General features: G+C 38.5%; 1 protein-coding gene across 1 annotated transcript in view; it reads right to left on the minus strand.

The window, feature by feature from the left end:
- The window catches only part of MRPS27 (mitochondrial ribosomal protein S27), a 77,459-nt gene extending 62,877 nt beyond the window's left edge, over positions 1–14,582 (minus strand). The window contains exons 1-2 of the mRNA XM_054578482.1: positions 14,494–14,582; positions 11,439–11,516 (exon numbers count right to left, since the gene is read on the minus strand). Coding sequence (XP_054434457.1) covers positions 11,439–11,516; positions 14,494–14,566 — 151 coding nt within the window. The 5' untranslated portion in view covers positions 14,567–14,582. The remainder of the gene's footprint in view (positions 1–11,438; positions 11,517–14,493) is intronic.
- Between the last annotated feature and the right edge of the window lie 116 nt (positions 14,583–14,698).

Raw genomic sequence — 14,698 nt, forward strand, 5'->3', positions numbered from 1 at the left:
ACACATGACAAAGAGTATATATGGGAAATGATCTGAAAAAGTCTTCATTTAACAAAACCTAAAGCTGTACAGATAATATAGATTATGTCCAGAAAATGATATGTAAACTAGTGCAAAATGCCCTTTTTGTTTGGGGAAAACAATACCATTGATGATCTAAGGACATACATATTGAGGACCCTACACTATTTCAAATATAGTTTTGTAATGGTTCATGAACCTTGTTGAGGATTTGAATCATCTGAGGGGCTTTAAAACTCCAGATTTCTAGCATCACACATAGAGGGCGATTCTAATTCTGTAGGTTTAGGGGAAATCAGAGGAATCCACATTTTTAAACAAAGCCCCAGGAGACTGAGATGCAGCTGCTCACAATCTGCAGACTAGACGGGGTTATATTTGAAAACTACCACGGGGGAACACGAAATAAGTTTTGGATATTCTCCCTAAGCCTGAAGAATATATTAAATGGAATTTTGTTTCTGGAATAAGGTGGAACTAAATATCCTTTAAAATATTCCTCCTACTATAAAAACATTAAATATGTCTATATTTTCTTTCAAGTATGACTGAGCTTGGTCACACAACTCTGTGAACATACTAAAACCATTAAATTGTACATGTTAAAGGGGTGTATTTTATGGTATGTGAATAAATCTCAATAAAGCTGTTATTTTATTTGTATGTGTATGTGTGTGTGTGTGTGTGTATACACACATATATACATGCTTTCAAGATGGCAGATGTAATTGTTTGAGGCCAAAGGCAAGATGGGAGCACAAACCTTGAGTGTTTAAGGGAGTAGTTATGGTAGCAGCCCCTTGAGGGCACCTGCAGGTCCCCAGTAACAGAGCTTTGGTTTTATTGGCTTATAGGGGGCAGAGGATAAAACCAAGGCCTTTCTGAGATAACAAACTGTTTCAGAGATCCTCAGGTAAAGCCAGGACCAGCTAGGGCTACACTTGCAGAGAAAAGGTGAATTAATTAGAACTTAATGCACCCTGCAAAGATCCCCGGCAGGGAAGCTGTCCTCTGAGGACCGGAAGCTACAAAGTCAGCCATCACACCTCTGAGGCCCTAATTCACACTTCCTATGTGATACGAGATATGCCAACCCTATAATTTTGTTGAAAGTGGTTTAAATAGGTGATTTTACTGCATGAAACTCTAGAAAATGCAAACTAATCTATACTGACAGAAAACAAAGTAGTGGTTCCCCGGGAATCTGGGAGCGTGCGCAGAAGAGGCGGGAGAGAAGGATTAGAGAGGTGTAAGGGAAAGCTTGGTGGGGGCAGGGGGACGTGAATGCTATTTTGACTGCGGTGATGATTTCATGGACATATACAAATGCACATGTGTCAAAACTTAACAAAATTTTATGTAAAGACTACAACAAAGTTGTAAAAAATAAATGGAAACTTAATCAGTAAATTAAAGAACAGGTTAGACTTAGGTGAGGTGAGAATCAGTGAACTTAAAGATCTAAAAGAAATTACACCAAATGCAGCAGAGATAAAGATGAAAAGTATGAAAGTGGAACAGAAAATAGAATAAGGCCTAAACTACATTTAACTGAATTTCTAAAAGAACTTAAAGAGAATGGGGGAAAGTGATATATGATGAGATAATAGCTAAATAAATTTTAGAACTGATGAAAGATAGTTTTCAGATCCAGGAAACATATAAAATCTCAAGTCCATTAAGTAAAATTATACCCACATCATGAAACATTCTAGTGAAACTGAAAAATGAGGGGATTTTAAAAGTAGCCAGAAGAAAAAGATAAATTACATACAAAGGAAAAACAACTACATGAATGGGTGTTTTCTCAGTAGGAACAACAGAAAGCAGTAGAATAATATACTGGGAATAAATACTCTTAATACAGATTCACAAATCTAGTAATCTTTTTTTAAAATTATGGGAAAAATAAGATGTTTTTAGACAAACAAAACGAGAGAATTTATTAGCAACAAACACTAAAGGAACTTTTTGGAAGTACTATGTTTTTTAGAAGATAAAAAATGGTCCTTTCAAAAAGACTTGAGATGCTAGAAAAAAAGGGTGAGTAAATAAAATTACTAAAATCTGAAGGAAAGTTGATTGTTTAAACTAATGTCTTGTGTGTGTACTTTAAAGGATAAAACTTCAATATTAAACAATAACATGTTTGGGGTGTGTACGTGTGACTGGACTAAAGGACGTAGAGTGTGACTGAGGCTGGATTTTAAGTTAAATACGCACGTCAGAGTCATACAGCGACCAAGATGTATGTCTAGAGTGGAAGAATCTACCATTCTAGAAAAGTAAATGTTAGGTATATCATTTTTAGACCAGCAGGAGGGAAAATGTAAAAAACAAAAACACAGGTAATCAATCCAAAAGAACACGAGAAAGAAGAATCACAAAACGTGACAGAAATATAACCAAATACACCAGCAATTATGACACTGTAAACAGACCACACTTTCTAGTTAAAAGACAGCTGTCAGGTTGGTTTAAAATACAAAATCTAGCTCTATACATCACACGAACAGAGAAGAGTTGAAAATGAGCATACAAAAAAATACACTAGGCAAACAGTAGCCAAAAAAACGAAAAAACAAACAAAAAAAACTGGTGTAGCTGTATTAATATCGGACTCAATAGACTTAAAGGTAAAAAGTGTTTCTTTATACATTATGTGGGTCATTACATAATGATAAAAAAAAATTTCATTTTTCTGGGAAGATCATTTCAACCTGGTGTTCACCAAAGCCACTCAGCTTCAAAGTATATAAAATCCTTGGGGGGAAAAAAGGTCAATCTCCTTAATGATCACAAAATCTGTAGCAGAGATGTGCTGGGAAAGAAGCCTCTTATAAAAGAAGGTGGTACCTAAGTCTAAGTTGTAATGAGGAAGGTCATTAAAGCAAATCCTCTATTGAATCCTGGGAACTTCTGGAGAGAAACTATTAGGTGGTTTCAGTTTTTCATGATTCCTCTGTAACTAACTGCATCTCATTGTTATCCATTTGGTCAACAGTAAGCTCTTTCTGGGCTTAGGAACTTCTGTGCACCTAATCTAATTCATGAAGGAAAGAACTATATACATTATTGCACTTGCTCAAAGAAGTGATCTGGAAAACAGGCTGAAACTGTGTTTTTGTTTCCCACATTTAAAAAGAAAAACAAGGACAGATAACATGTAAAATCTATAAAAGTAAAAGAAGGAAAGAGAAAAAGCTAACCTAAGAACCATTTTAAATATAAATATTTAGATTAACATCTGTCTATTTGTCTCTATATGTCACCAGAAACTTTAAAACAAATAGTTCCAATAAAGGAAAAATGTGAAGGCAAGCTTTGTAGACACATATACTCAGAAAATGAAATGGAAGGAGGAGGATGTGCACAAGCCAGGCCATCTCTAGAACAGCCTGCAGATGGTGAATATGAAACCTGCTAAATGAATAGATGTCACAGAGATGCAAATAGGGAACTGACAAAGTGAAGGAAGCAGGCTCCACAACATCACCATCAGGCTTCAGGAGCAGGATTTGAAAAATTACCGCAACAAGCTCAAATTCTCCACAGTTAATATGACACAGCAAAATAAACCTCAGCTAAAGGAAGAACTGTCAGTAAGACGTGACCAGAGTGCTCATTTTTGAACTGAATGCAAATGTGTCAATGGTATTGTTCACTTTGGATTCGGACAGAGAGTTCTTAAAATAATCAATCAATCTCTCTAGGGAGCACGCCAATGCCTCTCCCCACCCCTTTTCCCCAGGCACTTTTTCCTGTCTCTCTCTTTCCTAAGCTCCAACGGCCCTTCTCTTGCCTCCTAACCTGTTTCCTGAGCTCATTCCTTCTACAACTCACTTCTACCTCTGTGACTTCTAAAATAAACTTTCTATTATAAAACTAAAATAAAATTTAAAAAACACAAAAAAGTAACAAAAACCCAAAAGTGTTCCTTACTTTATAATTATGTATAAACTGAAAAATCAGAAATACAATAGTTAAGCCAGTAGGGCTCAGGAATCCAACTCAGTTCAAGTCACCTGGGCCTTTATCCCTAGCAGGGTGACCCGAACTTCCTCCCATAGAACCTAGACGTCTTCCCCATCGGGCCTGCCCTCCCACCTGAACCATATACCCAGTTCCCCAAAATTGTTTTCTCCTAAATCCTATTCACTATGGATCCTAGTCTGAAAATCAACAGTTGCTGTCTGGATGCTGATTACTTTCACTCTGTACCTCCCCCAACAGATCTGCCCAGTTAGAGGAGGAATTCAAAGGCAATGCTTTAATTCAGTGTTTATTTTAACCAACAGGAAGCCCGGTCCAGAAAGAGTCTAGAACTGAAATCATCTGACTTGGGTTGAAAAGCCCAAGAACTCCTAAATTTCTATACACAGACCCCAGTGGATTAAAATGATGGGAGTACTTAAGTCCATGAATTCATAATGATACTTAAAACAAAACAAAACAAAACCTTATCGATCATCTTTGGAGGACAGTAAAGGATCATCTTTGGAGGACAGTAAAGGCTCATTATTGAAAACTGTCTCTTCCACACAAAGTGAATCTCTGGATGACTGAACTGTTGATAAAAGGAAATTCTTCTCCAAAAATTTTCTGGATAATAAATGAGGAAGAAATGATAGAATTAAAATAGCAACATTTTGTAGCTCCTAATGAAATAATGGACCTAAGCAGCGATCATGAATGGTCTTTAAAATAAGGGATAAACAAGTGCTGTGTCTCTGCAAAAGTAAAAAACACTTATGAAGTATTCATGACAAAAGTAAAACAAAAAGAGAAGGACCTTGAATCTGACCAAGCTCCCCTTTCTGCCAGTTTTATAGGGCAATATGGAAGGTAGAGGAACATGTTATAATCACCATAAGGATAAAAACAGCAAATTCAGAATGTGGGAACCTATATAGAACAAAAGGCCTGGTTTGATTCAACAAATAAATTACAAGAAAGAGGGAAACCTACAGATTAAAAGATATTTAAGAGACCTTTCAACACATTACAAACAGGGACCTTATCTGGATCCCATTTCAACCAACTATAAATTTAAAAGAAATTTATAAGATATTTGGGGGAAATGTGAACATTAATATATAATGATGTTAAGGGGTTACTAATTTTTAGATACGAGAATGGTGTTGTAGTTATTTTTTAAAAACCTATATCTTTTAGAGGTACATGTCAAAATACATATCAAATAACCTGATAACAAGAATTTGTTAGAAAGTAATCTGGTAATGGAGTAGAGATTTGATGAAACAAGACTGTAACAGAGGAAAATTGTTAACAGTAGGAAACTGTAACCCACGCCACCATCCATTTGACATTGTTTCTGTAGGTGCTAGACTTTGACTAATACGTGGCTTGTAGATGAACATCATGTTTGTGTAAGAATCCTAGGAACTAGTTTCAAAAGATACAGACTCCGACCTTCAAGCATCTCAGCTCTGGGAATTTTGCTGACCTTTAATTAAGGGTCTAGCATGGCATGAAGCCGAGGTGACCTGAGGCCAGGATGACTAGCCCAGGATGATGCACATCGGACCATCACTTGCCTTATCAGAATGGACTGTGCTATGTTGCACGTAGAGAACTTTTCAATCTCCTCCCTTGATCTCTTTGTTCTGTTCCCCTGTCCCTCCTTATAAAAAATCCTCTGCCTCCAATGAGATGTGGAGATGGGCTTTGTGACATGAGTGCCCCCTGCCCCATCTTCCAGGAGACGGGCTTTGAGACTTGAGTCCCCCATCTTCCAGATGGCCAGTATCTGCAAGTAAACCACTTTCCTTTACATCAGCCCTGGCCTCTCGAATAGTGGCTTTCGTGTGGCAGGCAGCCCGACCTGCTTTTGGTTACAAGACTAATAGGGAACTGATAAATACTAAAGCTGGGAGACAGTACAGGAGGCTCATTATACTAGTCTATTTTCCTATGTTTCTATAAAAAAGATTTTAAAAGAGGCAAGAGAAGGGCGGGGGTTGGGGGGTGGGCGGTCAGCAACACAACTGATTGCACTGTATAGACCTTATGTGCATCCTTAAAAATCATTAAAAAAAATTCGTGAGAGTATCAGGGAAATGTGAACATTGACTGGATACTTTATATTTAAACAATTATTAATATTTAGGTGTGATGACGGTATTAAAAATAACGTTATATTTTAGAGGTATACAATAAAATATAATAAACTACTTATGGCTGAAACTGACATACTGTTTGCCTCAAAACAATCTAAAGGGTGAGGATGGGGGAATGAGAAGTAGAGATGAAGTAAAGACTGGCCATGGCTGAGAACTGTCGAAGCCAGGTGATGGGTAAAAGGGATTCCTTATACCACTATACTTCTGTATATGTTTTAGATTTGCCACTAAAAACATTAAAAAATTAACATATGGTGTTATAAGTCAGGATAATGGTTACCTTTGAAGAAGAGAATGAGGGCTGCAATAAGGGCTTCTGGAGTTGTTAGGAATGTTCTATCCTACACAGGCTTCTTCACTTTGTGATAACTCCTCAATCTATACATTATGATTTATGCACTTCTCAGTATACATTACACTGCAATCAAGAAGTATTTTTTTCTAAAGCAGGAAATCCGCAGCTTTGATGCAAAGAAAGACTCTATGGTAGAATTTCAGGTACCAACAGCAATCACTGAGAAAGGTTATTTTTGAGTGGAAAAGCAACAGAATACAGTATGGCCCCAAGCAAATGTCAGAATGTGGCCTTTCGTTTCTGAAGGGGAGTAACAACAGCTACTTTAGCTGGCTGTTGAGCATTAAACGGAATGATGTATGTGAAATGCTTTACACAGAACCCAGCACACAACTAGCGGCGAACAGAGGCTGTCTTTTGATTTTTATCTGAGGACCTGCATCGCATTAATGCCCAGTTTGCCCCCTAGACTGCGGCGCAGGTACACTCTACTAAATAGAACTCCTGGTGTTAATCAAGACCTCCTTGGTAATAAAATACCCTCAAACTGCGAGCTGGACAGATCCCCATCAGCCCTCCCTCAAGGCTCAGACTGAAGAAAAGAGGTACCATAGCCGCATGCCTGTCTGAGAGAACCCAGAATGTCTCCCCCACAGTATTCGGCATGGAGAGGAAACCACTCCAGCCAATGGAGGACGCAGACCCAGACCCACACCTCTTCCCTCCTCGCAGCGCTCCACTCCACCCAATGCCCTCCAATGGGGACCCGCAGAATAAAAGCTTCACATCGTCCCTCCTCCCTCCCCCAATCAGCGAGCCCGCACCAGATCACCGCGCCCAATCACAGCACTCCACATGCTTGAGGGCAGCCCTCCGCGCGCACACACCAGGGAGGCTTTGGAAAGGCTGCCGCAGGCTGCACGGAAAGTGGCAGACGGAAAGCCGCGGACGGAACGCCGGGATTTGCTGGCTGCGCGGCCATATCCGAAGAGGCCGCACTGCCACCTACTGCCCGATCTTCCCCAGGCGGCACCACTCCTGACCACGCTCTCCTGACCACGCTCGCCTGACCGCGCGCTGTCCTAACCTCTCAAAGCAATATCCCAACCCAAACGCTGAAGTATGGCTTAGGGAAAACACGCAGAATAGCACGTAGAAGCGAATGTGTGTTTTAATCACACACATGTAATTACTATTACAAAGTAAGGGGAAAAAAAGCCTCAAATAGCCTTTTTCCCTTCCACACATTTTGAGTTTCAAAACCTTATTCACCTCTACATTTTATAAAGAGGTAAAATCAAAGGGCCTAGGGCTTGTTCCTTCCATCCATTTCTGGAGCACCTGCTGTACGTCAGGGTATTAGCTGAGGCCGGCATTCACCATCATCCCTAATTTATATGTAAAGGAACCGAGGTTAAGTGACACAATTTTGGCAATCTGGCGGGGCTGGGGTTCACAGCTAGATGTCGGTCCCCCAAGTGCAGACGCTTCACCACATCAAACTGTATTATTACAGTACATCCTGTAATAATATAGGGTGGGGGAAATTTTATTCTGAGGGGGTAAAGATTCAGGATGTACAGTGGGTATTCTAGGCCAGGTAGTGTTCAATAAATGGTAGCTGGCACTACTTTCCCAAATATGCTAATCTTAACAGACAAGGAGATGATTACCCCCCATACTTATTTCTTGCAGATTATTATGCTCATTCTTTGCCAAACAGCTTTTGCTTTTTCAGGAATCTATGAAAACGTTCCCCTAGATTGGTCTCAGAAAAAAAGACAGCTGGCTATACCCCATACCAAGGTGCCAAATATAATGGTTTCATTTACTAATCTTCCCTTCTTACCTAAGAAAATGTTAACAACAGCTTACCTGAAGTCCTCCATTCTCCTTTCTGTACTTCCATAGCACTTTTCTTTTAATTCATATATAATAAGCTTTGAAATATAACTGAGTCCATGTTGGTTTCATCACTACCAAAAGTGATTTCTAAAAGGAGTATTATTGGTTCTAGAGTGCATTTTAGAATATATGGGGATTTTTTCTGTCAGAATGACAGTGGGGCATTACTGACACTTAATGGGCAGAAGAAAGGAAAATTAGGTAACCTGCAACGCTGAGCCTGTCCAACACATCAAAACACTGTTCCTGTTGGGAGCCAGAGTTTTCAGTATGGAAAGGAGATACATATATGGACTAGAGGAAGGCAAGGAAGAACCTGTGGGGATGCACTGGAATCAGAGGTCTGAGCATGAAATTGTTATTGGTGAAATATGTACATGTATGCATATGTACTGGATGTGCACATCTGTATATTTGTGTGTATAAGTATATATGTATACATATTTTCCTAGCTCTGTCCACTGGATGGGCCAAGAAGCAAAAACCTCATAGTGACAAGAGGACATCTAGTACACAGATCTTGGGGTCTAATACCATTCCTTACTGAAAGGAAACAGGATTCCTTCGAGAAATAGTTAATTCCAGGGATAGAGCAAGAAAGGTACAACGTAAGCCTGGAACATTGAGAATGAGTGTGAAAGGGCTCCTACTAGCCAAATATGGGACAATTTGATCACCCAAATAATTAAGAATGTTAATGAATCATTAAAAAATAAATAAAACAAAACAAGAGAAATCTACAATCCAGAAAGCTGTACTGATAATGAACAGATAAACATAGTTCAAAGAAGTGGGAAAAAAGGGAGAGCTCTTGCTTATAGTAGAATACTGAGTACAAACTAGTAAATGTGGAAGTATTAATGGAGATGGAAAATCATCTGTCACTAGCACTGGATAATTTTGCAACTGTCATTGTAAAGACTGATTCAGGCAAGAATGAATGGATGCTAAATCTAGGGGGAAGGCTTTGTTAAACAGGATATTTGCATATTAAAATATCCCCCCACAGAATGTCTATTAGTTATAAAGAGAAAAACAGTAACTCTCCAGTGGGGAAATCAGACACACTTGACTGGGTCATCAACGGTAGCATCACCAGTGAAGACAGATCAACAACAGGTATCTCTAGATGTGCTCTGAAAAGGACAAAATATCACTGATAATATTCCAACTGGGAAAGCATATCCTGAATCTAATCACGAGGGTATCTCAGACAAACCCGAAAAGAATATCATATTAAAAGAAGGCTTCTTAAAAAAAAAAAGTCAGATAATATATACTAAAGTGTTCAGGATGAAGGGCTATAATACATGCAAAAACTCAAAAGGTTAAAAAATGTACACATACAGAAAAGGAGAAAGCAAAAACAAATGGGTCAAAATGGTGATAATATCTAAATCTGAGCTAAGGGTATAAGATGCTCTTTGTATTATTCTCATAATTTTTTGTAAATTTCAAATTATTTCAAAGTAAAAAGTTAAAAATTGGTCTATATACCATGCCATGTATGACGTGGCAGACATTCACACTATTAAAAAATTACCTGTTTATAATTAACAAAAGTAAGTCAATTTTAAATATAAAAATAAAGTACTTTGAGGGAGGGACATACTTTTAAAATAAGCTGAATTTTCCATAAATGCAAGTACTAGGTAAACTGAGGAAAGACAGCACTTTGATTCATTCAGAACTTTACCAAGAGTTGTTGACCATTTTGTGAATAAAACTGTGTCACTTATGATAATGCCATGATAATACCAAGTGGTACTTGACTTTCCTAATACACCACATCTGTATCCATCTGCATTTCTATCTGTTGTTCAGTGATTCTCTATTTCAGTGCAAACATGCAGTTACTAGTCTTCGCATTCTCCACAGCTGTTTTGGCTGGCCCCTGTCCATATACCCAATTCCAGGTCTCACAAACCAACTTTAATGTGCTCCTGCAATCACATTATTAAGGGAGAAAATGATGAGTTCTTTGAACATTCCCACCCCACCCTCTGCCGCTTGCAGGGTAGCTGTTATAGATAGCGATAATACAATCCTGCTCCCCAACCCTGGAGTTTTTAGAAGAATCCATAAACACAGGGGGACTTTCTTCTTATTTAACAAAAGCAAAAAGAAAAAGAAAAGAAATAAAGCAGAGAAAGAAACCTGGGGGAAAATGTGAGATCAGCACTGGAACTGATCCAAAAATTACATTATTCCCATAAAACTGTCACTAATCATCTGACTTTATCACAATGATGTTTTATATATAAAATAATATTATATAGGAGGAGGGGGATAATGGTGGAAAGAAGGGGAAGGGACTGGTTAAAAAACATATATGAATGACCCATGGACATGAACAACAGTGTGGGAATTGACTGTGGGAGTTGGTGGGTGGGATAGGCAGAGGAAAGCAAAGGGGGAAAAATTGGGACAACTGTGATAGACTAACAATAAAAAAAATCTTTAGGAATAATACATATGTAACATGTCCATTTCTATAAAATGTTCATAGAGTCAGTGATTTCTTTTAGGCCCTGTTAGTTTATAAAAGAATGGCTGCTGTCTGTGTAATATAAGGAGCCTATAATTAGGAGCCTACTGCATGAAAAGAGGTTAGCCAACTCTTTTTCTTAAATGGTTTACATGAGATTATAGCGCTGCTTTCAAATTTACCTATCACCTGGCAATGAAACAGAGGAGAGTCAAAAAGCTTTCTGAAGACTGCAAGTTCAGAAGTGACAATGAAAAATGATAAAGGTATAAAATATATTTTTCTTTGCAGATAATGTAAAACAGAGACGGGCTGCAGGGCAACTAACTGTACAATAAAAATGGACACAAAATAAAAGAATTGTTTACATAATTTAGGAAGACTATACATCGAGGCAAAAAAAAAAAGAATAGCAAAAATGACTTTGCCATATGTGAAACAAAAGTCTAATTCTTTTCAAGACCTCAAATGTACCTATCTGAATTGGGTTATCACAACAGCATCATTTCATATATACATAATATGAATATGTGAATATATGATCATGAACATATGAAGTGAGTGAAAACGACACATAGGTACCAACCGAGGTGACAATCTTCTTTTTCTCTTGCTTCCCATTTGTGGCTGTCTACATATGCTGCAGAAAGCAGACATCTTTTACCTGAGGGAAAAGACAATTATCTCAACATTCATGGTTTCACAACAGGTTCAGTTTATAGATCTTTTATTAAACATATCTTTGTAATACTTTTGATTTACTAGATTATTTAAAGATTCTAACACGATACTGTAACCAACATTGCACAGTTACCAATTCAGTTCCCGACAAAATGCATTCACCCTCTAACAAGTAGAAGATGTGGAAAACTGAAAATTTTGCTGAACAGTTACATAACTCATTAATCGAATGTTCTATAATCATTAGTTGGTTCTCAAAACATTTCCATCTGACTTAGATCAACATATTCACCTGTACTTCACATAAAACAAACAGTAATATCTTAGCCAGTAAATCAGCACCCTAGAGGTAAATAAGAGAAAACTAATAAGCCAAATTTGAGGTGACTCACAAGATGGCATAGCTGTATTCCCAGCCCCTGGCACAATGCATGGGACAGTGCTCAATAGACATGAGTTCAAAGAATGAATGAGAAAAAATACATGGCAACTTAATCAAAATTAAAAACCTTTATACTTCAAAGGACACAATTCAGAATGTGAAAGGAAAACTCACAGAATGAGAGAAAACATTTGCAATCATTTATCTGATTAGGGACTTGTATTCGAAATATAAAAATAACTCTTCCTACTCAAAATTTAAGAAACAATCCAGCTGAAAATGGACAAAGGATTTGAACAACTATAGAAATAAACAAAAGGTATGCACACATACAAACATATACACATACACACAAATGGCAAGCTAGTACACAGAAAGATGTTTAGTATCATTTGCTGTTAGGGAAATGCCAAATACATCGAAATGCTACTTTACACCCACTAGGATGACTATAATCCAAAAGACAGATAATAACCGCCATTGACACAAATGTAGAGAAACTGGAACCTTCATACATTTCAGGTGAAAATGGTAAAATAGTACAGCCACTTTGGAAAAGGTTGGCAGTTCCTTAAAATATAAACATGAAGTTGTGATACAGCCCAGCAATTCCAAAGGAAAGCAGTGTAATTGTGGACTCGGATGGACTTCAGAGTCACAAAGTCTCTGTTTGAATCCCAGCCTTGCTAATAAATGCTATGAAAATATGGGCAAGTTAAAAGAGGGTCTTGAGCCTCTTTCCCTACATGTAAAATGAGGAAATAATGCCTACTTGTACCATAATTTAAATAAATGAATGTACAGTATTAAGTGCTTAGCCTAATGTCCCCTGTGTAAGTAGGTGCCCAATAAGTTTCCTTCCTCTAGCCTCTTCCTATCGTGAAGTCATTTTTTCATTCATCTCAATAAATTTTCTTTTCAATATGATGTAACTACAGAGAATCAATGGAAGCACCAAAGTGTTGCAAATATTGATTTGCCTCGAGTTTGTATAAAGTAGACTATTTTTCCTCTCTTGTCCTGCAATGGTTCAAGATGTTTTGATGACTTAAAGTCAAGCTCCTTATCAGCATTTTTAAATCCTGAGTGGTCCATAATGCACTATCCTACTTATTCATATTACTTGCCTTACAGCCTCCACTTCCTAATTGCAACACTCCTTTCATTGATGGTCTAACCCAGTGCTTGTTGGATATACTTTTCTATTGATATAATGAAGGAAATAATCCATTCTGAGCTGTCCAGCACAGTAGCAAGTAGCCACAGGTGTCTACTGAGCACTTAACATGTAGTGTGACTAAGAAACTGAATTTTAAGTTTTGTTTAATTTTCACTAATTTAAATAGCTATATGCAGCTAGTAGCTACCACAATGGAATAGCACAGGTGTATAACCTGCCACAAGTTCACCAGTTCAGACTAAGACCAAAATGCTAACTGGAAATTCTCTCAATTCATCCTTACCTAATCTCCATTCCCTTGTTAGTATGATTGTCCCAAACAAACATTCTAAGCAACCACAATACTCTCCCTAATAAACAATATAAGGTCTTGTTTAAATCGAAACATTTACCAACAACCATTACTAAACATGCTTGTAAAAAGCTATACCAGCTAATTTTTACTGAGGTGCCAGGTCCTGTGCATACCACTTTACCTAACATGTGACATTAAATATTTTCACTAGCTAGGTTGATCAGTTAATCCTCAGAAAAATTCTGGTGGCCAACTCCCTGATTTCATATTGATATTTAATGGCTGTTCCTAAAAAAGTGTCAGCAAGGGTGTACATTGTTGCTTTTTTGTAGGGGCTAGAGGAAGTAAGCTGGAAGAAGAGATAATAGGCATTGGAAACATCAACTGTGATTATTGCATTTTAATCAAATAATCACATACACTTGTCAGGATTTAGCTTCTGGAAATGCTCAAAAAATCTTTTCCAACGTCTTTACCAGCAGATCCGTTAAACAGGTTTGAGTGGGCTGCCATTCACTGAGATACCAAAGTACTTAAGTAGTAACTGTTAGCATTCCTTGTCTATAGGTGGAAAACTGTAGCAAAGAAAGGTCAAAAATTGTGTCCAAGGTCATCAGGTGCAGTGAGATTAGTATACTGAAAAACTCTTTCACCAAGTGAAGACCAGGGGTTTTGGCCAAGTGTTAGGTGGTGAGGAGAACGCTTACGACGCCCCTCCAGGGAAACCTCAAGAGGGTTTCTGAGCCCCAGAGAGGGAAACCTCAAGTTTTCATAGCCCCAGAGGGGGACACATTTTGGGCTTTTTCAGGTATCAGGGCAAAAGACAATCACCATAACACAAATCATACGGAAAAGCGCTCATCCCTGGACTTTCTCTGCTCTTTACACCTTTGGATGGGCAGACACTGACTTTATGAAAGGAGATGAGTCAGGGACTTTATCTCCCCTTACTGTGTTACCAAACACCCCAAATGGTTTCTCTAGCAAGTAGATCCCAGATGCATCTCCTCTCCTTTTGAAAGCCCATCCCTTCCTTCACTCAGGAAACACAGTTCTCAGGGATGAATGAAGCAGCTCCACGAAGGCCGCAACCAGCCACTGACCTGCCAGGGAGAGTCGAGTCACAGGCACTCTCCACGCCAGGAGGATCCCGCACCTCGCCATGGGGGCCGCCATCTTGGAGCATACCAAGGAGAACGCCGGCCCGGGGGGGGGTTGCTGGCAGAGGAAGGGGTGGAGTCCCAGTCGGGCTGGCCCTCCACCCCCCGGCTCCCGCAGTTGGTGCCACCCGGGACAGCATGGCTGCTG

The sequence above is a fragment of the Pteronotus mesoamericanus genome, unplaced genomic scaffold (genome assembly GCF_021234165.1).
Source record: "Pteronotus mesoamericanus isolate MK-2021 breed Mesoamerican mustached bat unplaced genomic scaffold, CSHL_Meso_final contig_50, whole genome shotgun sequence".
Taxonomy (NCBI): domain Eukaryota; kingdom Metazoa; phylum Chordata; class Mammalia; order Chiroptera; family Mormoopidae; genus Pteronotus; species Pteronotus mesoamericanus.